The sequence below is a fragment of the Rhinatrema bivittatum genome, chromosome 8 (genome assembly GCF_901001135.1).
Source record: "Rhinatrema bivittatum chromosome 8, aRhiBiv1.1, whole genome shotgun sequence".
Lineage (NCBI taxonomy): Eukaryota > Metazoa > Chordata > Amphibia > Gymnophiona > Rhinatrematidae > Rhinatrema > Rhinatrema bivittatum.
This window is the reverse complement of record NC_042622.1, coordinates 227,491,117-227,514,414: the sequence shown is the minus strand read 5'-3', so window position 1 is coordinate 227,514,414 and position 23,298 is coordinate 227,491,117. Positions and strand designations below refer to the sequence as shown.

At 43.8% G+C, this 23,298-nt stretch overlaps 1 protein-coding gene and 1 pseudogene across 3 annotated transcripts in view; both read left to right on the top strand.

Moving 5' to 3' along the window:
• SLC25A42 (solute carrier family 25 member 42) overlaps positions 1–23,298 on the top strand; it is a 126,311-nt gene that overhangs the window by 52,112 nt on the left and 50,901 nt on the right. For all 3 annotated transcript variants that reach the window (XM_029613850.1, XM_029613852.1, XM_029613851.1), the window contains exon 5: positions 565–590. In XM_029613850.1, the coding sequence (XP_029469710.1) occupies positions 565–590 (26 nt within the window). The remainder of the gene's footprint in view (positions 1–564; positions 591–23,298) is intronic.
• LOC115098401 lies at positions 4,152–4,286 on the top strand (annotated as a pseudogene).

Genomic DNA, 23,298 nt, shown 5'->3' with positions numbered 1-23,298 from the left:
CAACAATAATTCAACATTGGGATATCCTAATCATTTAACCATGTTTCTGTAAGACAGTTGGGTAAAACAGAAATCAGCAGTTTATGAATAACTGCAGATTTCTTGGCACTTGATTGAGTATTAACCAAAAGAAACATCAGTGTTGTAGAAACTAAAAGCTGTGGCGGTTGTTGTAGTGATGAGAATGGAACTTTGCTATATCAATGGGGTTATACTGCAGTGAGGTGTAATGTCGTCTGGGACATTACTAGTGAACAAAATGGCTCCTTCCCTGTTTGGATCATACATTCAAATTTCACAAATTGCTTTGAAAATATTTGCAGTTTGATGTAGTAGCGATACTGCTGTTGCTTCCCAGGCCTCGCACGATTGCTAGGTTTTCTTTTGGCTGGTGCAGTTTGGTAATTTCTAGTGAATGGTAGGGGGGGGGTGGCAAGGACACTTTAGGGTCCGTGGTTATCCCTATTCCTCTTGGCAGCCCTGCAGTAGGTTCCCATCGCAATTTCTTTTTTGCAGCACTCTGTGAATCCTAACTTTTTTCTTTTATTCTCCCCTCTCTTCCAGTGTCTTCAAACAGATTTTCTGCCAAGGTGAGGCAAGCTGAAACGATCAATGTTTTTCACAGCAGGCTGTGACACGCTAGTCTTGCGGCATATTTAGTCTCTGTGTAGTAGATAGCCTATGATAGTGGCATATGAAATCCCACCAAAGAGATGGTGTACTACTCTCTCACTGGCTGCCACATTATTGTCGCCAAAAAAACAAAAGAAACAAAACCCAAACTTGCTTGGCTTGGTGGGGCAGAAGGGGTATTAGACCAGTCCACTTTGAAATTGAATTGTGGGAAAACTCTTCTCTCCCTTTTATGATTTGAGAACTGCATGTATCAGTGTAAATCAAGGCGTACTAGGTTCCTTTTTAATTCTTGCATTTGAACCAGTAAACTAAGGACTTAAAAAAGAGAGCCTGCACTTCCTTATCATCCATGCCAGACCAGTCCAAATAAATGGGGTTAGGCAACCTCCGCCCCATTCTCGCAAGCAGATGGGCCCAGAGAAAAACAGTCAAAGAGGACTTCACTCCCCCTATAGGGATCTGGTGCTGCAATGAGCTCTTCGGTATTTTTCTGGCTCCAGCAGATGGTGCAGAGATGTGGGCTAGTGCTGCAGTTATGAGTAGGCCACTCCCCGGAAGGCTTTAGGTCCAGGTTTCTGGTGGAGCACAGGCAGAGTCTTGGGGGCACTCTGGATGATGATCCTGGTGGCACTGATTCTCCCTTCCCCTTGGGAACTGTTGCGGTCTGAGTTCCTGCACTGAAGGGTCAAGCACCAGGTGCTTCCAGGTGATTTTGTTCCCTTAGTGGGTCTGACAGCAGGAGCTACTGACGGCATACACTCTCTCTCTCTATTCTGGGTGAACAGGAAGGCAGTAAAACTTATTTTAAAAAGAAAAGACTTGCAGCATAGCTGTTTTCCCTGGACTGCCTCCCAGTCTCCTGTGATGCTATGGGGTCCCAGGTGATCACTCTATCCTCTCCCTCCTTCCGCTTGTTTCCGGTAAAGATATAAAAAGGCGGAGGCACAGTACAGTACTGCAGGTAAGTCATGGTGGCTCAGCAATTCGGTGGGTACATTCTACCTAGTTTGTGAGTAGGAAAGCACCAGGCAGGTGCACGTCGGCTCCCTGCCAAGAGCCAGAATGGGAAGGTTCCTCCGATCAAGCCCTGGCCCCTGTGGTGGAAGCCAGCACTGTAGTGCACATGAAACAGGGTGTGGTGAGCAGATGTTTATCACTGCTTCATGCCAAATTAAAATAACCAGGCTCTTTACCTCCCTCTTCCCTCCAATAGTCCTAACAGGGAAGTTCTCTGGGAGCCGCATATTTTCCCTCGGGCACAGCGGAGCCTGTACAGCTCCAGTTCTGAGTTATTTCTGCAGGCGACATTACATGCATGTTGGAACTCCCCTCTCTTGCACTTTCTGATGGAGGCAGCAGTCTGCAGAAGCGGTTATCTTTCACGCTACACAAATGAAGCTTCCAAGTGAGTTTTTTTATGGCTGAATTAGCTTGTGAAGCTGTGGATTGCTGTAGCCTTTAAAAAAAAAAAAAATAAAAATCTTAGAATAGTCCTGTTTGGAGAGCACCTTTTGTAATTCTCCTCGAGCCCTTCCTAGCTTTATCCATGTGAAAATTCTTCCATGCGGTGACAATTTTGAGCCAACCTTTGAGCTGCTAAAGCATTCCACTGGCTGGGACAGTCCAAGAGAATTTGTTGAACAAAAGAGGAGATAGCTGATCCAGTGTACGGGGATAATGTCAGTGGGGAGGCTGTTCAAGAGAAGAGAAGCTGATGACCTTCTAGGGCATGACCTCCTGCTGCTGTTGAGTGAAAGGCAGTAATTTGTAGGGGTATCCATCATACCTGGGTGCTCTTAGACCTCCTTGTGAAGAGTTTACGCCTACTTACCACTGTTGGCTCAGTAGAAGACTCCTGGTTCTAGCCTTAAGGTGACCAAGACAATGAGGGATCTAAATTTCCTTCTCAGGGAAGAGGAGGATATGGCATTGGATCGTTTAGAGGGGTGGTTTTCCTCTTTTAAGACCACAGTCAGTAGATGGAACCACAACATTCTGGGTCCTCCATGACAGAAAAACTGAGTGCGTCTGCTTAAACAATCTTTCTTTTTCTAGAGTCTCTCTCACCAGGCAGCTGTGTGCAATGGCTTTGTGGCTCAAGTCCTTCTGTGTTGGGTACAGCATCCCTCGGAGGCGGCCATGGGGATCTTTATTATTTATTATCTGATTTGTATTCCGCCTTTCAGTAACAATTTGCTGAGGGGGGAATGTCTCGCACTTGCAGCTTCTGGATGGATTCACAGCTGGTGAGTCTCACACGGTGGAGGTAAGTGATGCTAGGAGCTCCTTTTGTCAGATCCCCAGTGTGGCTTGGCTCAGGCTAGTTCAAGATGGGGCCACAGTGTTTACAGCCATATTTCATGGGAGCTCTCCCACAGAGTGGTGGCCAATGCAATCTTTACCTTTTTTTCCTACAGTTTTACCTTCTCCAAGAGATTAATGTTCTTTGGAGTAGTCCTGGAAGTTTAGAGACCACATTTAAGAGCCTGGCGACGGGTGCCTTTTGAAAGCCTCTCCTTCCCACCAGTCCTGGTTGGAGCTGTTTAGAGGCTACAAGCAATCTGCTTAGGTAGCTCTCTCCCTTCCTTGGCGAGGTATCAGAGCTACTTGTGTAATTGGCGTGCTCCCTCCCAGTGACGTTTTGAGTCTTCTGCTCTAGGTGGTCTGATGACTCTCAGGAAGGGCTTCCCCGTCGCCCTCAGTGTAGGTTTTGGGGTGTTTGTATTAGGCTGGTTCGGTCAGCCACAGGTTTTGAGGTCCTTCCTTGAAAAGTGGTGAGGGGCATAATACTATTGAAGTCTTCCAGAAAGAGCTGTAAGTTCTCATTCTTCAGCTCCCTATGCAGATTTGCAGGCCTCTTAGGCAGTTCTCCAAATGGATACTGTCACATAATACCATAGCACCACCCCTAATACCCACGCAGGGTATCCCTGTGGCCACCTGGAGGGATCTGCCAAGCACTGCACAGGTCCTCCTGCATATGTGCTCCTACCATTGCAGCCTCCCACCTGGGTTCCTGCTTACCTCTGAGCATGTTCCCCCACTCGCAAGCTATCCCCTGGTGGTTTCTAGGGACCCCACACAACCCGGAAGTCACACAGTTCCTAGAAAAACACCCACAGGACCAAATATACATATACCAGGATTGCTAGTCCAAGATAAGCAGAGCTAATAAACTATTAAATTTATTAAGAAAAAGTGGGAACAGTGAATGGATAAAAGATTTAAACTGCAACACAAACCGGTAAAACAAGGAATATGCAGCAGAAGTTAACAGAACACTTTTCACTACTTAGTGCCTGAAGAGATCAGGAAAAGGCTGTCCACAGGAGCTGAACAGGGCCTTAGCACAGATATTTGCTCCCTCTGTACTCCTAGCCAAGACTGGAGAGTTCCAGTACCCTCAGGGTGAGTTCTCTGACTCCAGGGCCAATCAGGGGCACGGTATTAAGTTAGCTTTCTGGCCAATGGCACTGCAGGGTGTTTGTGTTACATGTACTCAGGGCTGCTGGGATGTAGCCACCTTCAGTCAAAAATACTATGATCAGGAAGGTGATTCTCCTAGGATGAGGCTCTTCCATTTCACTCCGGATGTACTAACCCCTGCAATTTCCCCAAATGTGGAACACTCGACTGCATAATTTCAAGGCAGCATCCAAAGCCTCTGTTTGAACTACAGTGCCGAGGTCAAACACCACCTGCAGACCAGCACACAGGAACTGAGCTCTCTGAGGATGCATGCAAAATCCCTGTTCACTATAGATACAAAGAAATATTCCTTCCTTATCTCCTCCAGGGGTTACTACCAGATATTTCTCATATGCATTATCCTTGAATCACTACAAACGGCTATCAGGCTCTCCTCTTGTGCTAATCATGATCCCAGGTACCTGCTGGTCAGTGGGTAGCAAAGGCCTCCATGTGCAGGGAAGGACCCTGGTTCCTCTTAGTCAGACATCTGACAACTCAGGCTGAAACAGAGCAGAAAAGCCATTGAGCCTCAGCTCCAAAGTCATGCAGGTTTGGAAACCTTAGGCTGATGATTATCCTGAACAACAAGCAGTCCTTCCCAATCCCTGGCATATAGAGAAGCACACTTGCATCTAAAGAAAAAAAGTGGTATTATGGTCTTGGACTGCAAGGAATGAAAGCCCATTTCCATCTCCACCTGAGCATGGATTATTCTGCATGTCCTAGGTTCCAGGGGAAGGGCCAGACCCACACTCATTTCACTCAATTTGCACTCCTCTCAGGATGATATCCAGAAGTCCAGTGCTGCAAGGCTATGTCCCTCTCCCTTGGAGTTTATAAGAAGCCTGAGTAGGTGGGTTTTCATAGTTACTTCCTACAGGCAATGGATTTGCAGTATCCGTCATGGTTATTTTGCACCACAGGTGTGAGTTTTAATAGGTTAGGAGGAGAGTTATAATTCAGAGCAGCTGAAGTGGGGAGAGATGTCCTAGTGGAGATCAAGTCTAAGGCAAGGGCCAGAGCCAGCTGTCTAGTGCTCCAGAAATCCTGTCTTAGGTCTCAGGAGAAGGCAGCCCGGGTGACTGCGGCCTATATCATGCCATTAGCTGATGCAATCAAGATGAGGTAATCTAGTAGCTCTCTGGCACACTGATATGAATCAGATTTGTTTTGGGATGGAGTTCCGCTACAGTACCTAGCAGCAGCTCACATGGGCATACTCAGCTCCGTCATACAGACAAATGTATTGAGCTGACAGGCTTGAGACCTAAGGACTGGCGCATTTGTCCTATTAGCATTCAAGTGGGGCACCTCATAGTAAATTTCAGATCAGTCCAGTGAAGCTCATAAGATGAGCAAGTTCTTCATCTGATAAAGGAAAGCAGGAGCCTGGGGGTTTGGATATTCTTGTAGAACCATGACTGGCATGAGTTCCTGTCAGAAGCTTGGACATTTCCTACAATGAGTTCTGAAAGTGCAAACAGGATTGCTCCTTCACCCTTTCCCCCAGTCAGAAGATTCTTCCATTTCATACTATTTTACAACCTTAGCTATTGATAGAACCAGGCGACATAGTGAGGATATGTAGTGTCAGGGGGTTACTGTGTTTGGTGACATGAAAGAGGACCACATAGCAGACCTGACTTAGAGTTTAGAGCCTCTGTGAGGTCAGTTTATGGAGGAGACACTATTTCCATTCAAGGGATCCATTCGTTTAATCCTCTTCTTCTTCCGCCAGAGGAGACTGGGATGAAGGCATAACTTGCCAATCTTCAGAGGGCAGAGGTCGGCTCTGGCTTTCTGAAAGAGACAATCATGAAAGCTCTCTTGCTGCTGTGTCAGATGGGATACTTTCTTCTAGGGCAGGACTTCCCAAACCTATCCTGGGGACCCCACGGCCAGTTGGGTTTTCAGGATATCTACAATGATTATGCATAAGATAAATTTGCATTCCATGGAGACTCAGTATATGCATATGTATCTCATGCATATTCATTGTGGATATCCTGAAAACCCAACTGGTGTGGGGTCCCCAGGACAGGTTTGGGAAGCCCTGTTCTTAGGGAGTCAAGAACACAAGCTCTCTATTGTGGACCTGTGCAGTGCTTGCTCATTTGGGAAACCTGAGCTTAGTTTTGAAGGGATATAGCCTTCCTTCCTCTTAAGCCTTAGAGGGCATTTCTTTGAGTCTTGCTGTTGAAGTCTGTTTCCTTGGTGGCCTTTGGCAATTTTAAAGGAAAGGGTATCTCTGAGCCCAATCGCACTTCTAATTTCACTTCTTTTGGAATTTTTTCCTCATCATCCAGTCATGTCAGTCCAGATGAATGAGTTATGCCCACTGACCAGCAGATAGAGACAGATCAATAGGTTCACTTATTTCACCCTTTATATGCATCCGTGCTGACCTGAGCCTAACGGTATTCTCTTCAGCAGATGGTAGGCAGGCATCCAGTGCTATAAGCTAAGGCCTGGTTAGGATGAAAAGGAATAGTGGCTGGGTGGTTCCTGAGATTTGTTCTCTTTCCCCTAGTTGAACGGTGCCCAGAGATAGATAGCTCTATTATTTTGGGGGCAGCTGCTGAGGTGAAAGTTGCAAGCTTCCTCCTTCAGTTGAGCAGGACCTGAGCCAGGTGAGCTTCCAGGATTTTTCTGGTTGGGGTCTGATTATCAGACTTCTGTTACTCATTCCCTCCCTCTCTCTCACTGTCTCCCTTCCTCTTCCCCTATTGGAGGGCTCTCTCTTGCTTTAATTCTTGTTTGTAGGAATAAAGTTTAAAAAAAAAAAAAAGTTTGTATAGAGCACAGTACAGGCTGGGAAGCCTGAGTGGGAGAGACAGTCAGCAGCCATGTGAGACAGTAACACTGGTGAGTCTCTGCCCTTTTCCCCTCATCGTGGTGGTGCTGTCTCTGGAAGCGCAATGCAGGGGAGTCATAATGGGGTCAGCAGAACACAGGAAGAAAACTATGCAGCAGCTGCAAGCTGAAAAAGCTGAGGTCAGCATGGATGCATAGTGATGTCAGTGAACCTGTTGATCTGTCTCCATCTACTGGTAGGTGGGCATAACCCATTTGTCTGGACTTGTCTGACTGGACTTGAAGAGAGGAAATTATCAGGTAAGACCTAGTTTCACCTTCCAACTTTTGACTGAGAAAGTTGGGGGATGTAAACCAGCATAGGTATGGTCATTCTCAAGTTATTGTAGGCTACCTTTGAGATATTTGTAGCTGACCAGTTTTTCTTGGATAGGTCTTTTATGTGTCTTAAAGCACATTAGTTTAAGGTATTGATTTCAGGAGGAATAAAAAAGTGAATGTTTCAGCCTACTTCAGCAAGGGTTTGCAGGTCCCAGAGAGCTGTCAGTACCACTCAATAAGGGTACAGAACTCCTTGAGGACAAAATCATTACCAGTCTTCCCAGAGGATAATGGCAGGGCAGTGCCCTGGTCTCTGTTGATTCCTACTCTAAGCACCTCAGTGTGCTGTGCCTTGGACACATGAGTCCTGAGAGTTATTATGGCTTCCATTGCCTGGTCTGGGTGGAGCTTGGATATGTCTCACTTGTCTGGACTGGTTTGGCATGGATGATAGGGAAGGTGAAATTTGAACTTACTTGTTCATTTTCTTTCTTTCAGTCCTGCCAGAATAGTTCAGAAGTCATAAGGATCAAGGGCACTTAATCTGACAAGTTCAGAAAACAAGCAGAGAGATTGTTGCCCACTCTGAAGGTAGTTGGCTTAATCATGACCTTGGTATAGGGATTATCAAATTTCTGGGTTAATGACCATGGTGTGAAGTTTCTTGGCTGTTTCAGGTTTTGGTTGTGGTGATTTGAAATCAAAACAAATAATTGCCTTTGGTTTGCTTTGCTTTGACATAGGACACTGAAGAGCTGAATGCAGCACCAAACCCCTGTTAGATGAGCAGAGTCAGCTTTGAACTTTTTTTTTTCTTTGTCTCCATCTTCTGATTGGGTGGACATAACCCACTTCTCTGGATTGATTTGGCAGGACTAAAAGAGGAAATTAGCAGGTGAGTTCAAAGTTCACAATACCTGTGAAGCAGGGATGTGGTGACATGGACAGCGCATGAACTGTATTCTTCTTTGAGTATTGCAGCTTGCAATGAATCCAGTTTAATTATCACAAGAAGCCGTCTGACATCCATGGTATAAATGTGGTCACGTAATAGATTGCATCTGGCTATTGCTGCTGAGATTTCTTTAAATTACTTTTTTGGTTTGCTTTTCGTCTGTTACCAACTCAAAATTCTTGTAAACTGCCTTCTCACTAAAGGTGTACAGAACAACTTCCAGGCATGTTGCATTTTATTTATTTATTTATTTTTTGGGGGGGGGGAGGTTTCCATCTATAAGCAGGCTGATTTGGCCATGATCTGTGGGTGATGATATCCAGTGGCGTCAAACAGACTCATCTCCTAGCTGGTAGAGCTTTGAAGTCTACTGAACATGGGTGGAAGTTCCTGTGTAAGCATTGCCTCAAGAGCCTCCTCAGCATTTTTTGTCCGAGCACAGACAGTCCCTCCAGATATTTTTTTCAGAATCCTTAAAAAAAAAAAAAAAATAATAATAATTTTTCATTATTTACTTCGGTTTTCTTAACCTTTAGTTGCCTTGCTGCACTGCAGCACCCACGACAGCACTTTTTAGAGCTACAAACAATAATTAAAAAAAAAAAACCAAACAAACTTTATGCCTCTTCAAAATGGCCAAAGAATGGCATCTGTGATAGGCTGAAGTCCCTCACGGACTGTTATCCCTGCTTAGCTCCAGATATGCCTCGGACAACGGTACCATGTTCTCAAACATTCTAAGAACATAAGAACCTGCCACACTGGGTCAGACCAAGGGTCCATCAAGCCCAGCATCCTGTCTCCAACAGTGGCCAATCCAGGCCATAAGAACCTGGCAAGTACCCAAAAACGAAGTCTATTCCATGTTACCATTGCTAGTAATAGCAGTGGCTATTTTCTAAGTCAACTTAATTAATAGCAGGTAATGGACTTCTCCTCCAAGAACTTATCCAATCCTTTTTTAAACACATCTACACTAACTGCACTAACCACATCCTCTGGCAACAAATTTTGTATCATCTGCAAATTTGATTACCTCACTCGTCGTATTTCTTTCCAGATCATTTATAAATATATTGAAAAGTAAGGGTCCCAATACAGATCCCTGAGGCTCTCCACTGCCCACTCTCTTCCACTGAGAAAATTGTCCATTTAATCCTACTCTCTGTTTCCTGTCTTTTAGCCAGTTTGTAATTCACAAAAGGACATCGCTACCTATCCCATGACTTTTTTTTTACTTTTCCTAGAAGCCTCTCATGAGAAACTTTGTCAAACGCCTTCTGAAAATCCAAATACACTACATCTACCAATTCACCTTTATCCACATGTTTATTAACTCCTTCAAAAAAGTGAAGCAGATTTGTGAGGCAAGACTTGCCTTGGGTAAAGGCAACTTTGTTCTATTAAACCAATAGAACAAAGGCTGACTTTGTTCTATTAAACCATGTCTTTCTAGGGTGCCACACATAGAGAAAGCACGTAAGTCTCTCAGAAACAGCAGTAGATCCTCCTCCCACAGTACAGCATTGTCTAGCTCACTGAGAAATTAGTTGAGCAGGAGTTCCTCAAGAACTCCCCCATGTGCCTAAATCAAAGCCTCAGGGTTGAGTGTCACAATCGCGCTACATTGAGCCAGAGCCTACACCTAAGAAATGTGAGTCAGCATTGGTGCTGTTAATGCAAGGACCCATGGTACACAGATGGACATGTGTGGTGCACCAGTGGATGCGCTTGACACACAGGAAGCATCGAGGCACTAGGAGCAGCTGTATGCAGGCCACTCAAGATGAGCTCTTCAGCAGCTGGCTAATCTACACCCTCGAATTACACAGCCCTCATTCTTTCTAGGTATATAAGAACATGGTCTGACCCAGTATGGCATATCCTAAGGGTCCTCAAGCCCAATATCCTGTTTCTAACAGTGGCTGATCCAAGTACTTGGCAACTACCCAAACACTAAATAAATCACTGAGGTCCAGTAATAGCAGTGGCGGTTTCCTAAGTCAAATTGAGTAATAGCAGTCAATGGCCTTCTCCTCCAGGAACTTATCCAAACCTTTTTTTTAAACCCATCTTCACTAGCTACCCTAACCACATCCTCTAGCAACAAATTCCATCTTAATTGTGCGTGACTGAAAGAATTTTCTCTGATTAGTCTGCTAACGTCAAGGAGTGCCTCTAGTCCTTCTATTATCCAAAAGAGTAAATAAACGATTCACATTTATCCATTCTAGTCCTCTCATGATCTTAAAGACCTCTATCATATCCCCCCTCAGCCGTCTCTTCTCCAAGCTGAACAGCCCTAACCTCTTCAGCCTTTCCTCATAAGGAGCCGTTGCATCCCCATTATCAATGTGGTCGCCCTTCTCTGTACCTTCTCCAGTGCAACTATATCCTTTTTGAGATGCTGCAACCAGAATTGTATAGAGTATTCAAGGTGCAGTCTCACCATGGAGCGATACAGAGGCATTATGACATTTTTCTGTTTTATTTACCATTCCCTTCCTGATATCACACTGAAACACTTATCATGTTCAAAATTTGTGGAACCCTTAGGAACTGATTTTAAAAGTATATATATGCTTAGCACTGGGTTGTACATATACAGATACTTTATTTTTCAAAAACATTTTTATTCAATAAGTCAAGGAATACACAGCCAGCAATAGAATATTCCTGTCTCCTGACATCCAAAATTCATAAAAAAACAAGGCAGCAGTTATAATTTAAGTACAATATATATCAAGTTCAGTATATTCCCATCTTACATTTTATACAAACAGCACATCTTCCCTTCCCATCAAAGGAGTAAAATATCCTTCCCCCCTTAACTACTCTCAAGCAGGCTCACAAACATTCATTCCTTTCTGCCGCCCTCCCCTCCCCTCATCTATGCTCAGTCCGGTTCCTAGTATTCTTTGACACTTTCCAATTTTTAGAATAGCTTATGTCTTTAAGTCTTGTTTTTTTCATTACGTGGCAATGAATCAAGTAAACACTGCCAAGAAGTCACATAATCCACTATCACCGTAAATACAAAGTAGCACACATACCTTTCCAATTGCATAATAACTGATGTTTGTTCATGCCATACAGTATAAGGAGCATCTTCTGTGATCCATTTCTTCAAAATACATTGATGTGCCACCAAGAGAGCTACAGTAATAAAGCTGTATTGCGCCTTAGTCCTCATCTTTTCTTCATCTCCCAATATTAAAATTTCACTCGTTTAATGCTACGGATTTCTGAACACAAGAATTCAAGAAAAAAAATGATTTCTTGCCAAAAAGAGAGATTTTTAGAGCAAGCAAGAAAAAAAGTGTGTAAAAGAACCCACAGCTGTCTTACATTTGTGACATTTTTCATTATCTTATCAATCCCATTTTATGTGAGGGTATCCGATCTGTTTGGCAGTGATGCAGGATTTTATATTGCATTTCTTTGTAGTTTACTGCAATTAGAAATTTATGAATTTCCCCAAGTAATATATTGTTTCTTGATTGTAAAAAGCACCCCACTCTCTTGCTGCCAATATTCTGCCAAACTACCTGATATAGTACAGTTGATTCGTTTTATAGAATTCCTCCCCATCGCTATCTGCTCCATCTCCATAGTCCAACAAATATCTAATTTGAGAGAGGTTATTGGTATACCCAGAGAAAACAAAATAGCCATAAAAGTGATTAGTGTCCTTATCTATCATCTGGTGAATACTATACAATCCCAAAGCCTTCCATTCCCTAAAATCAAGATGGTCCATCCCAAGCGTAAAATGTATATTCTGAATGAGCAGAAAACTTGAAGCCCATGCCATCAGACCCGATTTTTACACATGGATCTCCATGTAACTATCATTGGTTTCAGCAACATATTTCCCTTCCATAGCAAAGAGGAATCTGATAGATGAATAAGCCCTAGAGGGGCATGTGGGATAGTCAAGTCCTCCAATAACTGAGACGCATCATTTTTATATTAGCCCACAATATTTACCTAAATACCTCATTTGGCAAATCCAAGTTATAATAATGAAAATTAAGGGTGTTTAATATCTCCCTGATCTTTGCCTTTTACCAATCTGTCATATCCAGTTTTTGGTGCCTATCACGCCATAAGAAATAGATAAGACATAGATTTCAGATAAGCCAGATCCGCCAATGATAGCCAACATGGCAACATCTGTAGATAATATAACAATTTTGGTAATAAAATCATTTTAAAAAAACATTTCTTCCAAATAAGGAAATGGGCAAATCCTTCCATGTTTGCAACTGGTGAGCAAACTCTTCCAATAAATTCCAAAAATTACTCATAAAGATGCGTTGTCATGGGGTATCCATATTCCCAAATATTTAATTGTATATGTGGCCCATTTAAAGGGGAAAGGACCCTGCCACTTACCCACCAGCTCTGGGTTCAGGGGCATGGCCTTTGATTTATTAAAATTTATAGTAAGTTCTGCAAAGGACAAAGGCAGAAAAGAGCCACATAATGGATCCCATGGCCTGTGTGGCATTAACCAAAAAGAGCAAGATGTCATCTGCAAGAAGACACATTTTTAAATTTTTTCCTACCAGTTGTTATCCCCTTTGTCTACTGCTTGCTGAATCCCAATTTTCAGCGGTTCTAAAGTTTAATATAAAAAGAAGGGGGGGTATAGAGGACGCTCTTGTCTCATCCTCCCACCTTCCAAAGCAGAGTCTCTAGTTAAAGCACCATTTGCTAAGATTTGTGCTTAATCCAATAGTTTAATAGCTTAATCCAATTTAAGAAAGGATTCTCTATGCCAGTTGTTCTCAACCTTTTTTCGGCAGGGACACCCCTGACAGATGGTTCTCACATGCGTGACACGCTGAACATGTGACCATCACAGGGCTAAATGTAAACATGCACTCTGCATCCTCAGGAACCCCCTCGACCCCCAATAATGGGTCAGAACAGAATTAGGTCATTACCCATACAACTCACCATACAAAAAAGATATTCTGGTGACATCTCAGTAAAAGCAAAGCAAATTCCCTTTACTAGTAGGTACAATATCCCTCCTTATGAAAAGACAGTAATTTACCACTAATGCAAGTCCTATTGAGAAAACACAACAAATAAGATTGATACAAATGCCTATATGCTAGTAAAATATCTCACCTCGGTCACACACCCAGAACTGACCTACAAGTACAGAAAGACCACAAATTATAAATATGGAGACTGAAACTGGAATGGAAAACCAAAAAAGCCTCTCTGCATGCAGTGCAAACCTGGAGAAATGGAAAGAGAAATAGCACCAAACATAGTCCCAGGATCTGCAATAATGCGCACAAATTAATCCACACACAGTTACACCTGCATTATGGCATGCACTCCAACAGTAACAACCCTATCTATGAAAAGGTAACACTACAAAAATTAAACCAGGCCCTAAACACCAGTATACTTCCTATTAGGAAAACAGAATAAGCCAAGCTGCTATAGGTCCCCACACAGAAATAATGTAAAGCTATACTAATAAATGTTACAAAACAGCTGATGAACAGAATAACATCCAACAATTAAAAACTCATAAAAAATATTAAACAATGGACAAATAACATTCAAATATTTCAAAACAGAAAGATTACATAATACCCAATAATTAAAATGGCAGTCAATCAAGAAAAATAAACTTAAAAAGCCACCTTTACTTACCATCTCCAGCAACTCTCCTACTCCTTTCTCTTGCAGGCCAAAAGCTCACACCAGAAGCAGCAGTGGCTGCTGAAGCTCTGTCCTCACAATCCTCTTCTTAGGGCCCAGAACCAGTCACTCACTCGCACACCAGTCATCTTCCTGACCAGTCTCTCTCTCAATCACACACAAATGCTCTTGCACACATTCGCACACACCAGCCACACATTCGCACCCACCCACACCCAGGCTCCCCTTCACACATGCATGCACCGGGCCTCACTGCCAAACCTCTTCTTCCTTCGCTGCAGGGATGGGCTCCAGTTCCTCCGCGGCTTTACTCTAGCGGGACTTTTTCGCTGCCACAGAGATGGGCTCCCGTGGCGGCCTTGCTGGGCTAGGGTCAAGCTTTCCTCTTCACCACCACGGGGATGAGCTTCTGTGGCCACTCCTCCTAACCTCCGGCCTATGCTATTTCCCTTCTTCCTGCCTCAATTGCCAATCAGAAGCTTCCTCCCTTCTTCCTACTCGCACTGGCAGGTAAAAGGGAGGAGGCTTCCGATTGGCCTGCGCGGGAGCAAGAAGAATGGAGGAGGCTTGCCATTGGCCCACGGGGGCAGGGAACAGGGAAGCACATTCGGAGCAGTGGGACACCGGGAGCCGCAACACACCTACCGGTGCTTGGCGACACACTGGTGTGTTGCTGCTCTATGCCATATTTAGCCAATATCCAAAACATAAACTGCCAATTTACTTTATCAAAGGCTTTTTTGGCATCTAAACTTAAAATCATACCTGCCTCATGAGACATCTGTGCCCTTCCCAATATTGCTAACACCTTAACGAATATTGTTAAACCCATATCTGCCTGGCACAAAACCATTGGTACCTGGCACTTTGCCCCCTTTTGAGATGACCCTAAATATTTCTGGTTTGGAGATTGGCATGTTTAACTTTGCTAATTGCTCCTTTGAGACATGACAATTGCTTTGGAAAATTCATCTTTGATCCTACAGTAAGGCCTATTATTTTTGAACATGCGCACTGAGTGGGTCAGCTGAAAGAGTCTAATAATTGCCCAAGGCCAGCTGTTGCCCATATACTAAGTTGGGCCAATAAAACAAAAATCTTTACGGCTTACAGAGCCAAAGGGGCAGTGGAATACGATGGAGCCCAAATTTTGATCTTTAATTATTTCTCAGTGCATGTAGCAGCCCAACAAAAGGAATTATCACCTTACTGCACTGAGCTTTAAAGGCAGTTTGTGGCTTTATATCCCGCTAAGATCAGAGTACAACATGCAGGTAAAACTATTTTTTTCTGGAAAGGAACAGATACAAAGTTATCGGCAAAAACTGCCCAATGATTGTTGGTATGCATCTATATGCTGAACTCTGGCATTACTTTGGATCTGTGCCATACAAAAATGCAGATGCTTAATCTGCACAATATCTTCTCACTACTTAATTCTGAGGATGATTTTAGCGATTACTGTTATGTGTCCTTATAGTTTTTGTGAGTCAGAGGAATTTATGCTGAATCTGCATATGAGAAAAGGACATTTTCTCAATATAATGTGAGGATATTAGGCTCAACTATGTTGTTGGGTGTATCAATACGTGCCTTTGCGAAATATCGTGGACTGGCGAAGATTCACTGATTTCCAATGTGGTTTCTAAATTGGGTGATAATCTTAAGAAGCAAATTTGTGCTCACTGAGGGCATTTTGATAATCCCAAACTACCTCTTGTATACAATAATTTTGCTATCGCTAGCTGGAATTGCCATATGATTGGATAATAGCAAAATTTGTGCTACGAAAGTTTAGTGTTTTTCCTATTCATAGTATTTCAATTTTTTTTCTTATGCAACAGTACTGTTATCTTATTGTATAGGCTGTTGCTTATAACCATATCTGATAAATTACCTAAGATGTTGGAGAGGTTTGGGTTGAACTAGCTGATAATGATATAGTGGTGAGGGGGACCCACATGGGTCCCTCTCTTAGCTGACAGAAGAGGGAGGGATGTATGTAAACATTCTCTTGGAGCGAGGAAACAGTATTTTGAGACTATTGGTGAGGATATGGATGATGTATGTATGAGGCTGAGTATGGGGAGCAGGGGAAAATGGATGCAACATGTTTTGGGGAATTATGAATCAGTACGGGGGAGCATATAGTTGCAATAACCAGGTTTCTTAATCATAAGGAGCTATTGTGTGAGATGGGATTATGGTTTATCTTATTGATATCAGATATGTAAATGGCTTGGACTCTGTGCCTTAGTTGGGAAGCACAGAGAATTAATATGGTAACTGTCGGAGTCCTGAAAAGGGCAACAAGTTACCTATATTCTCTCTGTGGTAACGGGGTATAATTTCAAATTGATTACGCTTAATGTGGATGGAATACACACCCCTGTAAAGAGAACTAAATTACTTACTATGTTAAAGAGAGCGAGTGTGAATATAGCTTGCTTGCAAGAAACTCACGTGTCAGATATGGAACTTTTGAAATTAGAAAGTTTGGGTGGGTGGGTTCTGGTTCTTTTGCTTTGCATTCTTGTGGACAGATGGGGGTGGCTACCCTTATCCATAAAGATTTGCCATTTGTCATTGAAAAGAGTATAAAAGATAAAGAGGGTAGATAGCTTTTTGTTGGGGAATGTATATTCTCCTCCACAATCCAGGTTTCCAAGGGGACAGTTACTCTAATGGTACAAAAAATAAAACCCTGCATGATTCAGCATGGGGTACTGCTTCACGCTCTTTCTCATCAAGTCTCGCTCGTGATAGTCACTTCCTCGAAAGGGGGAATGCGCACGTGGGATCAGCATGATCCCAGGGCATATTGTCTCGCAAGCTGAGCCATTATCAGATCAATCTGCTCAAATTAAGGGCAATCAGATATGCTCTGTCAAAGTTCATGCATCTTCTTCAAGGGAAGGGCATATTAATTCAAACAGCCTATCAGGTTGCTATGTTCTTAGAGAACCCATTTGGATAGAAAGTCCCCAGTAATAATAATCCACCGTGCTGGTATTATATTTCATGCAAAGCAGCCATTAGAATTTGGCAAATGCACAGTATTTTAATCATTTACCAGACTTTTTTGCTGTAAATTCTTTTTCTTTTTTAACTTAAAATCTCAATAGCTGCTCTAAAGTCCATGTGAGTATTACTCAAAACATTTATTTATGCCACTTCATATTCCGCCAAATCTTATTTTATTTATTTATTTATTTAAGTTTTTTATATACCAACATTCAAGACGATAGTCCCATCATGCTGGTTCACAAGAAACAGGGGTGCAATTATAATAAACTTAACAACTCGAACAATAGTGCAGAAAAAAGCAGTTACATGTAACAAGGAAATATAGAACTTGGAGAAAGAGGGAAAATGAAGATCAGATATCTGTATCTTCAAGGTGGATAACATCTTTTACATTCATAATTCTATATACATGTTAAAAACAAAAACTTTTTCATATCAATGTACACAAAAACAAACATTTAAAACACAAAATTAGGGGGGCGCTCTAACGCAGCCGATGAGTGCAGACGCGTAGCTGCCGAGCTCCGCTTCCCCGCGAGCCCACAACCCGCCGAAAACAGTGAAAATCGGGTGAAAAATTTGCCAAACGCTCAGGAAAACTATTTCCAGCACTAACCCTTCTTTTTCTGATGGCCACAAAACGCAAAACCGCTGACCTCCGGCTATTCTCCTACAACAAGCTCCCGCCGGACCTGGATCAAGGTGGCGCCTCCGGCGATTTCAGTGCGGGAGACAGGATGCAATGGCGACCCGAGCGGCGCTAACCAGTGGGACTGCTGCCTCAGCGGATAACTTCCTCACCCGAGATGAGGTACGGCAGTGGTTTATGGAGATCCGGAGGGATATGAAACAACATAAGCAGGACATCATGGCCTCCGTGGCAGACTTAAAAGAGGATTTAGCAGCATTAGGGACCAGAGTTGATGACGTGGAAACCCGGGTGGACACTCATGGAGAGGCTCTAAATACTTTACAATCTCAGGGAGCACAATGCTATTCTGATATTTTAGAGCTACAAGAGAAAATAGAAGATTTGGAAAATAGAAACAGGCGCAACAACCTTCATATAAGGGGGATGCCGGACACTCCAGAATTTTCTGACGCAGCGAATATAGCCACACAAATTTGCCAACATTTGCTTGCTGGGGCCCAGGACTGTACAACCGCCTCTCAGGCTGCCACCCCAGAGGTACTCCTGGAGCGTGCGCACCGTGCACTGGGCCAGCGCAGAGACCAGAAGCCACGAGATCTGGTCATTTGCTTTCATAGCTTTCAAATCAAGGAGAAGGTTTATGCTGCATCACGCTCTCAGAAGGAAATTCCGTGGAATAATCAGCAACTCTCCATATATCAAGATCTGGCACCAGTCACATTACAGAAAAGGTATGCCTTGAGAGGTAACAGCAGCATTGCGGGCGAAGGATATAAAATACCGCTGGACCTTCCCTTTTGGGCTCCTGTTTCAAGTTCACGGCGTGTCTTACAAGATTAAAACATTAGCAGAGGCGTCGGAGGCCTTCCACAAGGCACAAATCCCTGCATCATTTCAGGTTCCCAAAATGGCGTCGGCCATGGGGAAAAATAGATACGGCCCCAAGATGGCAGCGAGCGGATAAGGGAGGAAAAAGATTGAGGAGGCAATCCGATATCCGTCACTCTCCGCAGAAGGATCAAGGGTGACTTCCCTTCTAGAACAGTGTGTTTTTTCTCTTCTACCTCTGAAGAAGCTGCTTTCGGACTACCACTTAACCATTGTGGCTGTAACCTGGTTGCAGTAAGGACTTGGTTCTATTACCTGTTTGACTAACTACATGGCGCCTTATATGCTACGCTGCGCTGGTTTCTAGTTTTGTTTGGAATACCAAAGTTACACAGTTAGTGCGGGTTTGTTGTTTATGCTCATGATTCTTTTTTTACATTAGGATGTGGGTGGGGGGAGGGGAGGGGGATGGGGGCTGGCGACTGTTGCATATCGGGTGCTCATGGCTCCCCTTGTTAGTGTATCCCAGGGGAGAATGGTGGGATACGATGGAAATGACGGGAAACACACAGGGATACTTGTTTTCTTTTTCATATTTTGGGCAGGGAAAGCACGAGTGGGGGGGACTCACTTTCTCGTCTGGTATTACCAGCGGACTGGGGCAATCTCATTACTTTTCATAGCTAAACCTTCTTCTATGAGCAATGGCTACTAAGATTTTCTCACTCAATGTGAAAGGGCTCAATACCTCTAGAAAACGATCATTATTAGCTAGGGAGCTTCAGCGACAAAAGATGGGCGTAGCTTTTATACAAGAGACCCATGTGCGAAAACACCATGAAAGGCTGCTGACCTTCCCTCACTTTCCTACTGGCTATTGGGCGGCCAGCTCCAAGGCTCACAAATATGCGGGAGTTGGGGATATTACTTTCCACTGCCTGTGTGCATGAAGAACTGTTTAAGGTTATAGACCCTCAGGGCCAGTATATTTTCTTAAAAATCAGGGTGGGTAAACGCATTCTCTCACTTCTCAATGCCTATTTCCCCAATACGGACCAGGTGGCATTTTTGAGCAAGCTTGATAACCTTCTGCAACAACACTTAGAGGGGGATCTTGTCTTGGGTGGTGACTTCAATGCCACATTATCTCCCGCGCTGGACAATAGTACTGGGGTGGGACCGGCCACTAGATTTAGGACTAGGTGGCATCGTTTTCTGGACAAATGGTGCGTTACTGATATATGGCGGCGGCGCTATCCGCATTCCAGATCATATACCTTTTACTCTAGTCCTCACGGTACCTATACCAGAATCAACTATTTCTTTGTTTCCACACATGCCCAGAACAGAGTACAACACACAGGGATAGACCCTATCACGTGGTCTGACCACGCCCCAATATGGCTTGAGGTTGTCCTTCAAGACGTTGACTCAGGGTATAGGCCATGGAAGCTAAATGACAGTCTCCTTAAAGATCAGGAATTTACAACTAAACTTGAATCACATATGACACACTACTTCCAGGAGAACAAAACAGAGGGTGTTAATCCCTTGACCGTATGGGAGTGCTCCAAGGCCGTTATGCGGGGGTACTTTCTTTCACAGGCAGCACACTGTAACAAAACTAGGGAACGCAAAAGGCTTACTTTAATGGCTGACTTGGCAGCGCTCACTAAGCAGCATATTGCTACGTCTTCCCCTTCAGTCTACCATCACATCCTACAAGTTAAGAGTCAACTCCGGTCTGGAGGACGAGGCCATAAGCCACCATCTACTCTTACTAAAGCAACAATTTTTTGAGGGGGGCAATAAAGCGGGACGTTATCTTGCACACAGACTGAGAGCTGCCAGGGCACAGAAGGTGATTGAAAAGATAGATACTGGGTCAGGATTACTTCTTACGACCTCTGAGGGGATCCGACAAGCTTTTACTAACTTTTACTCTCAATTGTATGCCTCCGACACCACAGTCGATGACGCTGATATTGATCTCAGCTCGGTCCTATTACCCACTGTTACAGACTCCCAGAGGGAGTTTTTAGATAAACCAATCGAGCAGAATGAGGTCCTAAGTGCCATTAAACACCTGAAACCAGGCAAGGCACCAGGTCTCGACGGGTTTACGGGTGCTTACTACCGTAAGTTTGCGCATATTTTGGTAGGTCCCTTGACGGATTCTTTTAATTCCTTACTACATGGTGCCATCCTTGGTAGTGATTCCAATACAGCAGGTATCACAGTGTTGCCGAAACCAGGTCGAGATCCCACAAAATGTAGTTCCTACAGGCCTATTTCGCTGATCAACATTGATCTCAAGTTATTGGCCAGAGTTTTAGCGGTCCGACTTAATGGGGTATTACCTGGCTTAGTTCATAACGACCAAGTGGGTTTTGTACCTGGTAGATTGGCAGCGGACAATGTCCGGAGGATCGTGGACATCATAGACTTGGTGCACAGTGAACGAGTGCCAGCGATCCTCCTTTCCCTAGATGCCGAAAAGGCCTTTGATCTAGTTCATTGGCCTTTTTTATTTAAAACCTTGCAGCGTATGGCGTTTGGCTCATCATTTATGTCCTGGTTAGCGAAGTTGTATGACCACCCTTTCGCACGAGTTAAGGCTAATAGAAGTTATGGTAAATCCCTTCCTATACAACGGGGCACCAGACAGGGGTGCCCACTATCCCCCCTCTTGTTCGCCTTATTTCTAGAACCCTTCACCACGACCGTTAGGGAATCCCGGGACATTGTGGGGGTGCGGAAGGGTGATCGCCACTTCAAAATCTCCCTTTTTGCGGATGATGTGATGTTCACACTTACTGACCCGGAGGCATCACTCCAGGGAGTTATGAAAGAGCTGGGCCGGTTCACCTCAGTCTCCGGTATGAAGGTGAATTACGATAAGTCCGAACTTCTCAACCTAACCCTACAGCCACCAGTGGTACAGTTGATAGAGCAGACATTTCCTTTTAAATGGGCCAAACCTGCGCTGAAATATTTGGGAGTTCGACTGGGCTCTACAATTAGTCAGTTATTTACTCTGAACTATGACCCGCTTGTCAAGACCATACAAAAAGATTTACATAATTGGCAGAACCAAATGCATTCGTGGTTGGGCCGTCTTGCAGTCATTAAGATGAATGTTCTTCCCCGTTTTTTGTATTTTTTCACCACTATCCCCATTTATTTATCTAACAGTGTACTCAAAAAATGGCAACAAATCTTATGCAGTTATATATGGCGCAAACGTCCCCCTAGGGTGGCACGGACTACGTTGTACAGATCGAAAAATCTGGGAGGAGTTAGCCTACCGAACTTACTCTGGTACTACTCTGCTGCGCAATTACGGGCTCTGGTGGCCCTGCATCGCACTAGTGACATACCCCAGTGGGTACATTTAGAACAGACTCTTATAGGAGATCTCCCCATCTCCGCGATGCCATGGCAACCGAAAGCGACGTGGGGACCAATCGTATATCTTCCATTTGCACTTCGCACGACCCTTCGGGTGTGGCGAACTTGGAAACCAAAGCTAGTGGGTCCTGAACTGTACTCTACAATGACCTATCCATGCACCAATACTATATATCCAACTCATGACACCTCTATGACCCTGAAATTATGGGCCACAATGGGTATCATCAGATTGGGGCACATACAACAGCAGGGATCTCCGATGACCCTTGATCAGCTTTGCCACACGTATTCTCTTAGAGGGGTTGATTTTCTGCATTATGCCAAAATATATCATTTTGTCAAACGGGGGTTGCGTGGGGGGTGTCTTGAAATTAATTTGAGACACATTGCAAGAATGCATTAACAGTGCGAGGTGTCATCTCTAAGATATATGGCATTATTAATGGCCTGGCGAGGGACAATCCCTGACACCATTTGTTGTGGGAACAGGACTTACAATGTCAGTTAGATGACCAGGATTGGGACGCTATATACACCCTAGCTCATAAATGCTCTGTTTCGGTGGGATTGCAAGAAAACTGTTATAAACTGATTTACCGGTGGCATTATACTCCTGTGCAACTTCATAAATATCGCCCATCATTGTCTAACCATTGTTGGAGGGGGTGTGGGAATCTAGGTACGTATTATCACCTATGGTGGGAATGTGCTAGGGTTGTCCCAGTCTGGCAAGAGGTATTAGGGTGGCTGGCGGCAGTGATTTCTGCTCCGATCTCAGCCGAGCCCTGGCATGTGCTTCTAGGCCTCCTCGTACCTGGACACAATAAGAACACACAAAGGTTTTTGGTGCACGTTTTTATTGCAACTCGCTCTGAAATAGCATTACATTGGAAAGGCACTCACATGCCGAGCCTAGCAAAGATCCAACATAGATTATATACATATTATCAACTCAGTACACTTACTGCTGTCCTTAGAGATCGATTGAGCGCCTTTGAGAAAATATGGGTACATTACACTATGTGGCTCGGCTCTCAGGCTTCTCCTCTCCCGACCGTGCCATGCACTTGATCAATACTGGGTAAAGCTGGTGTCTATTGGCCTATTGTGTCATTATACCTAGCCACTTGTTTATGTCCTTTGGAATGTTTTTTCCCTGGATCCGATGAGGAAACTTTAATGTAACTGCTTTATTTTTTCTCCCACTCTTTCTCTCTCTCTTTCTTTCTTTCTTTCCTTTTAATTAATCTTTCTCTTCTCAATCGGTACATATGTCTCTTGCTGTGTGTGGGGGGGTGGGGGGAGGGTAACGGGGATGGGATGTATTTATACACTGTAAAAATGATCAATCGTGTTTCATGTTACATTAGGTTTGGACAACTATAGTCATGGAACTCTTCAGGTTATGATACGTGCTCAGAGTTCACAGTTTGTTTTATACTGTATTCTTTCTTTGACAATAAAATTCTATAAATATAAAAAATTCTAT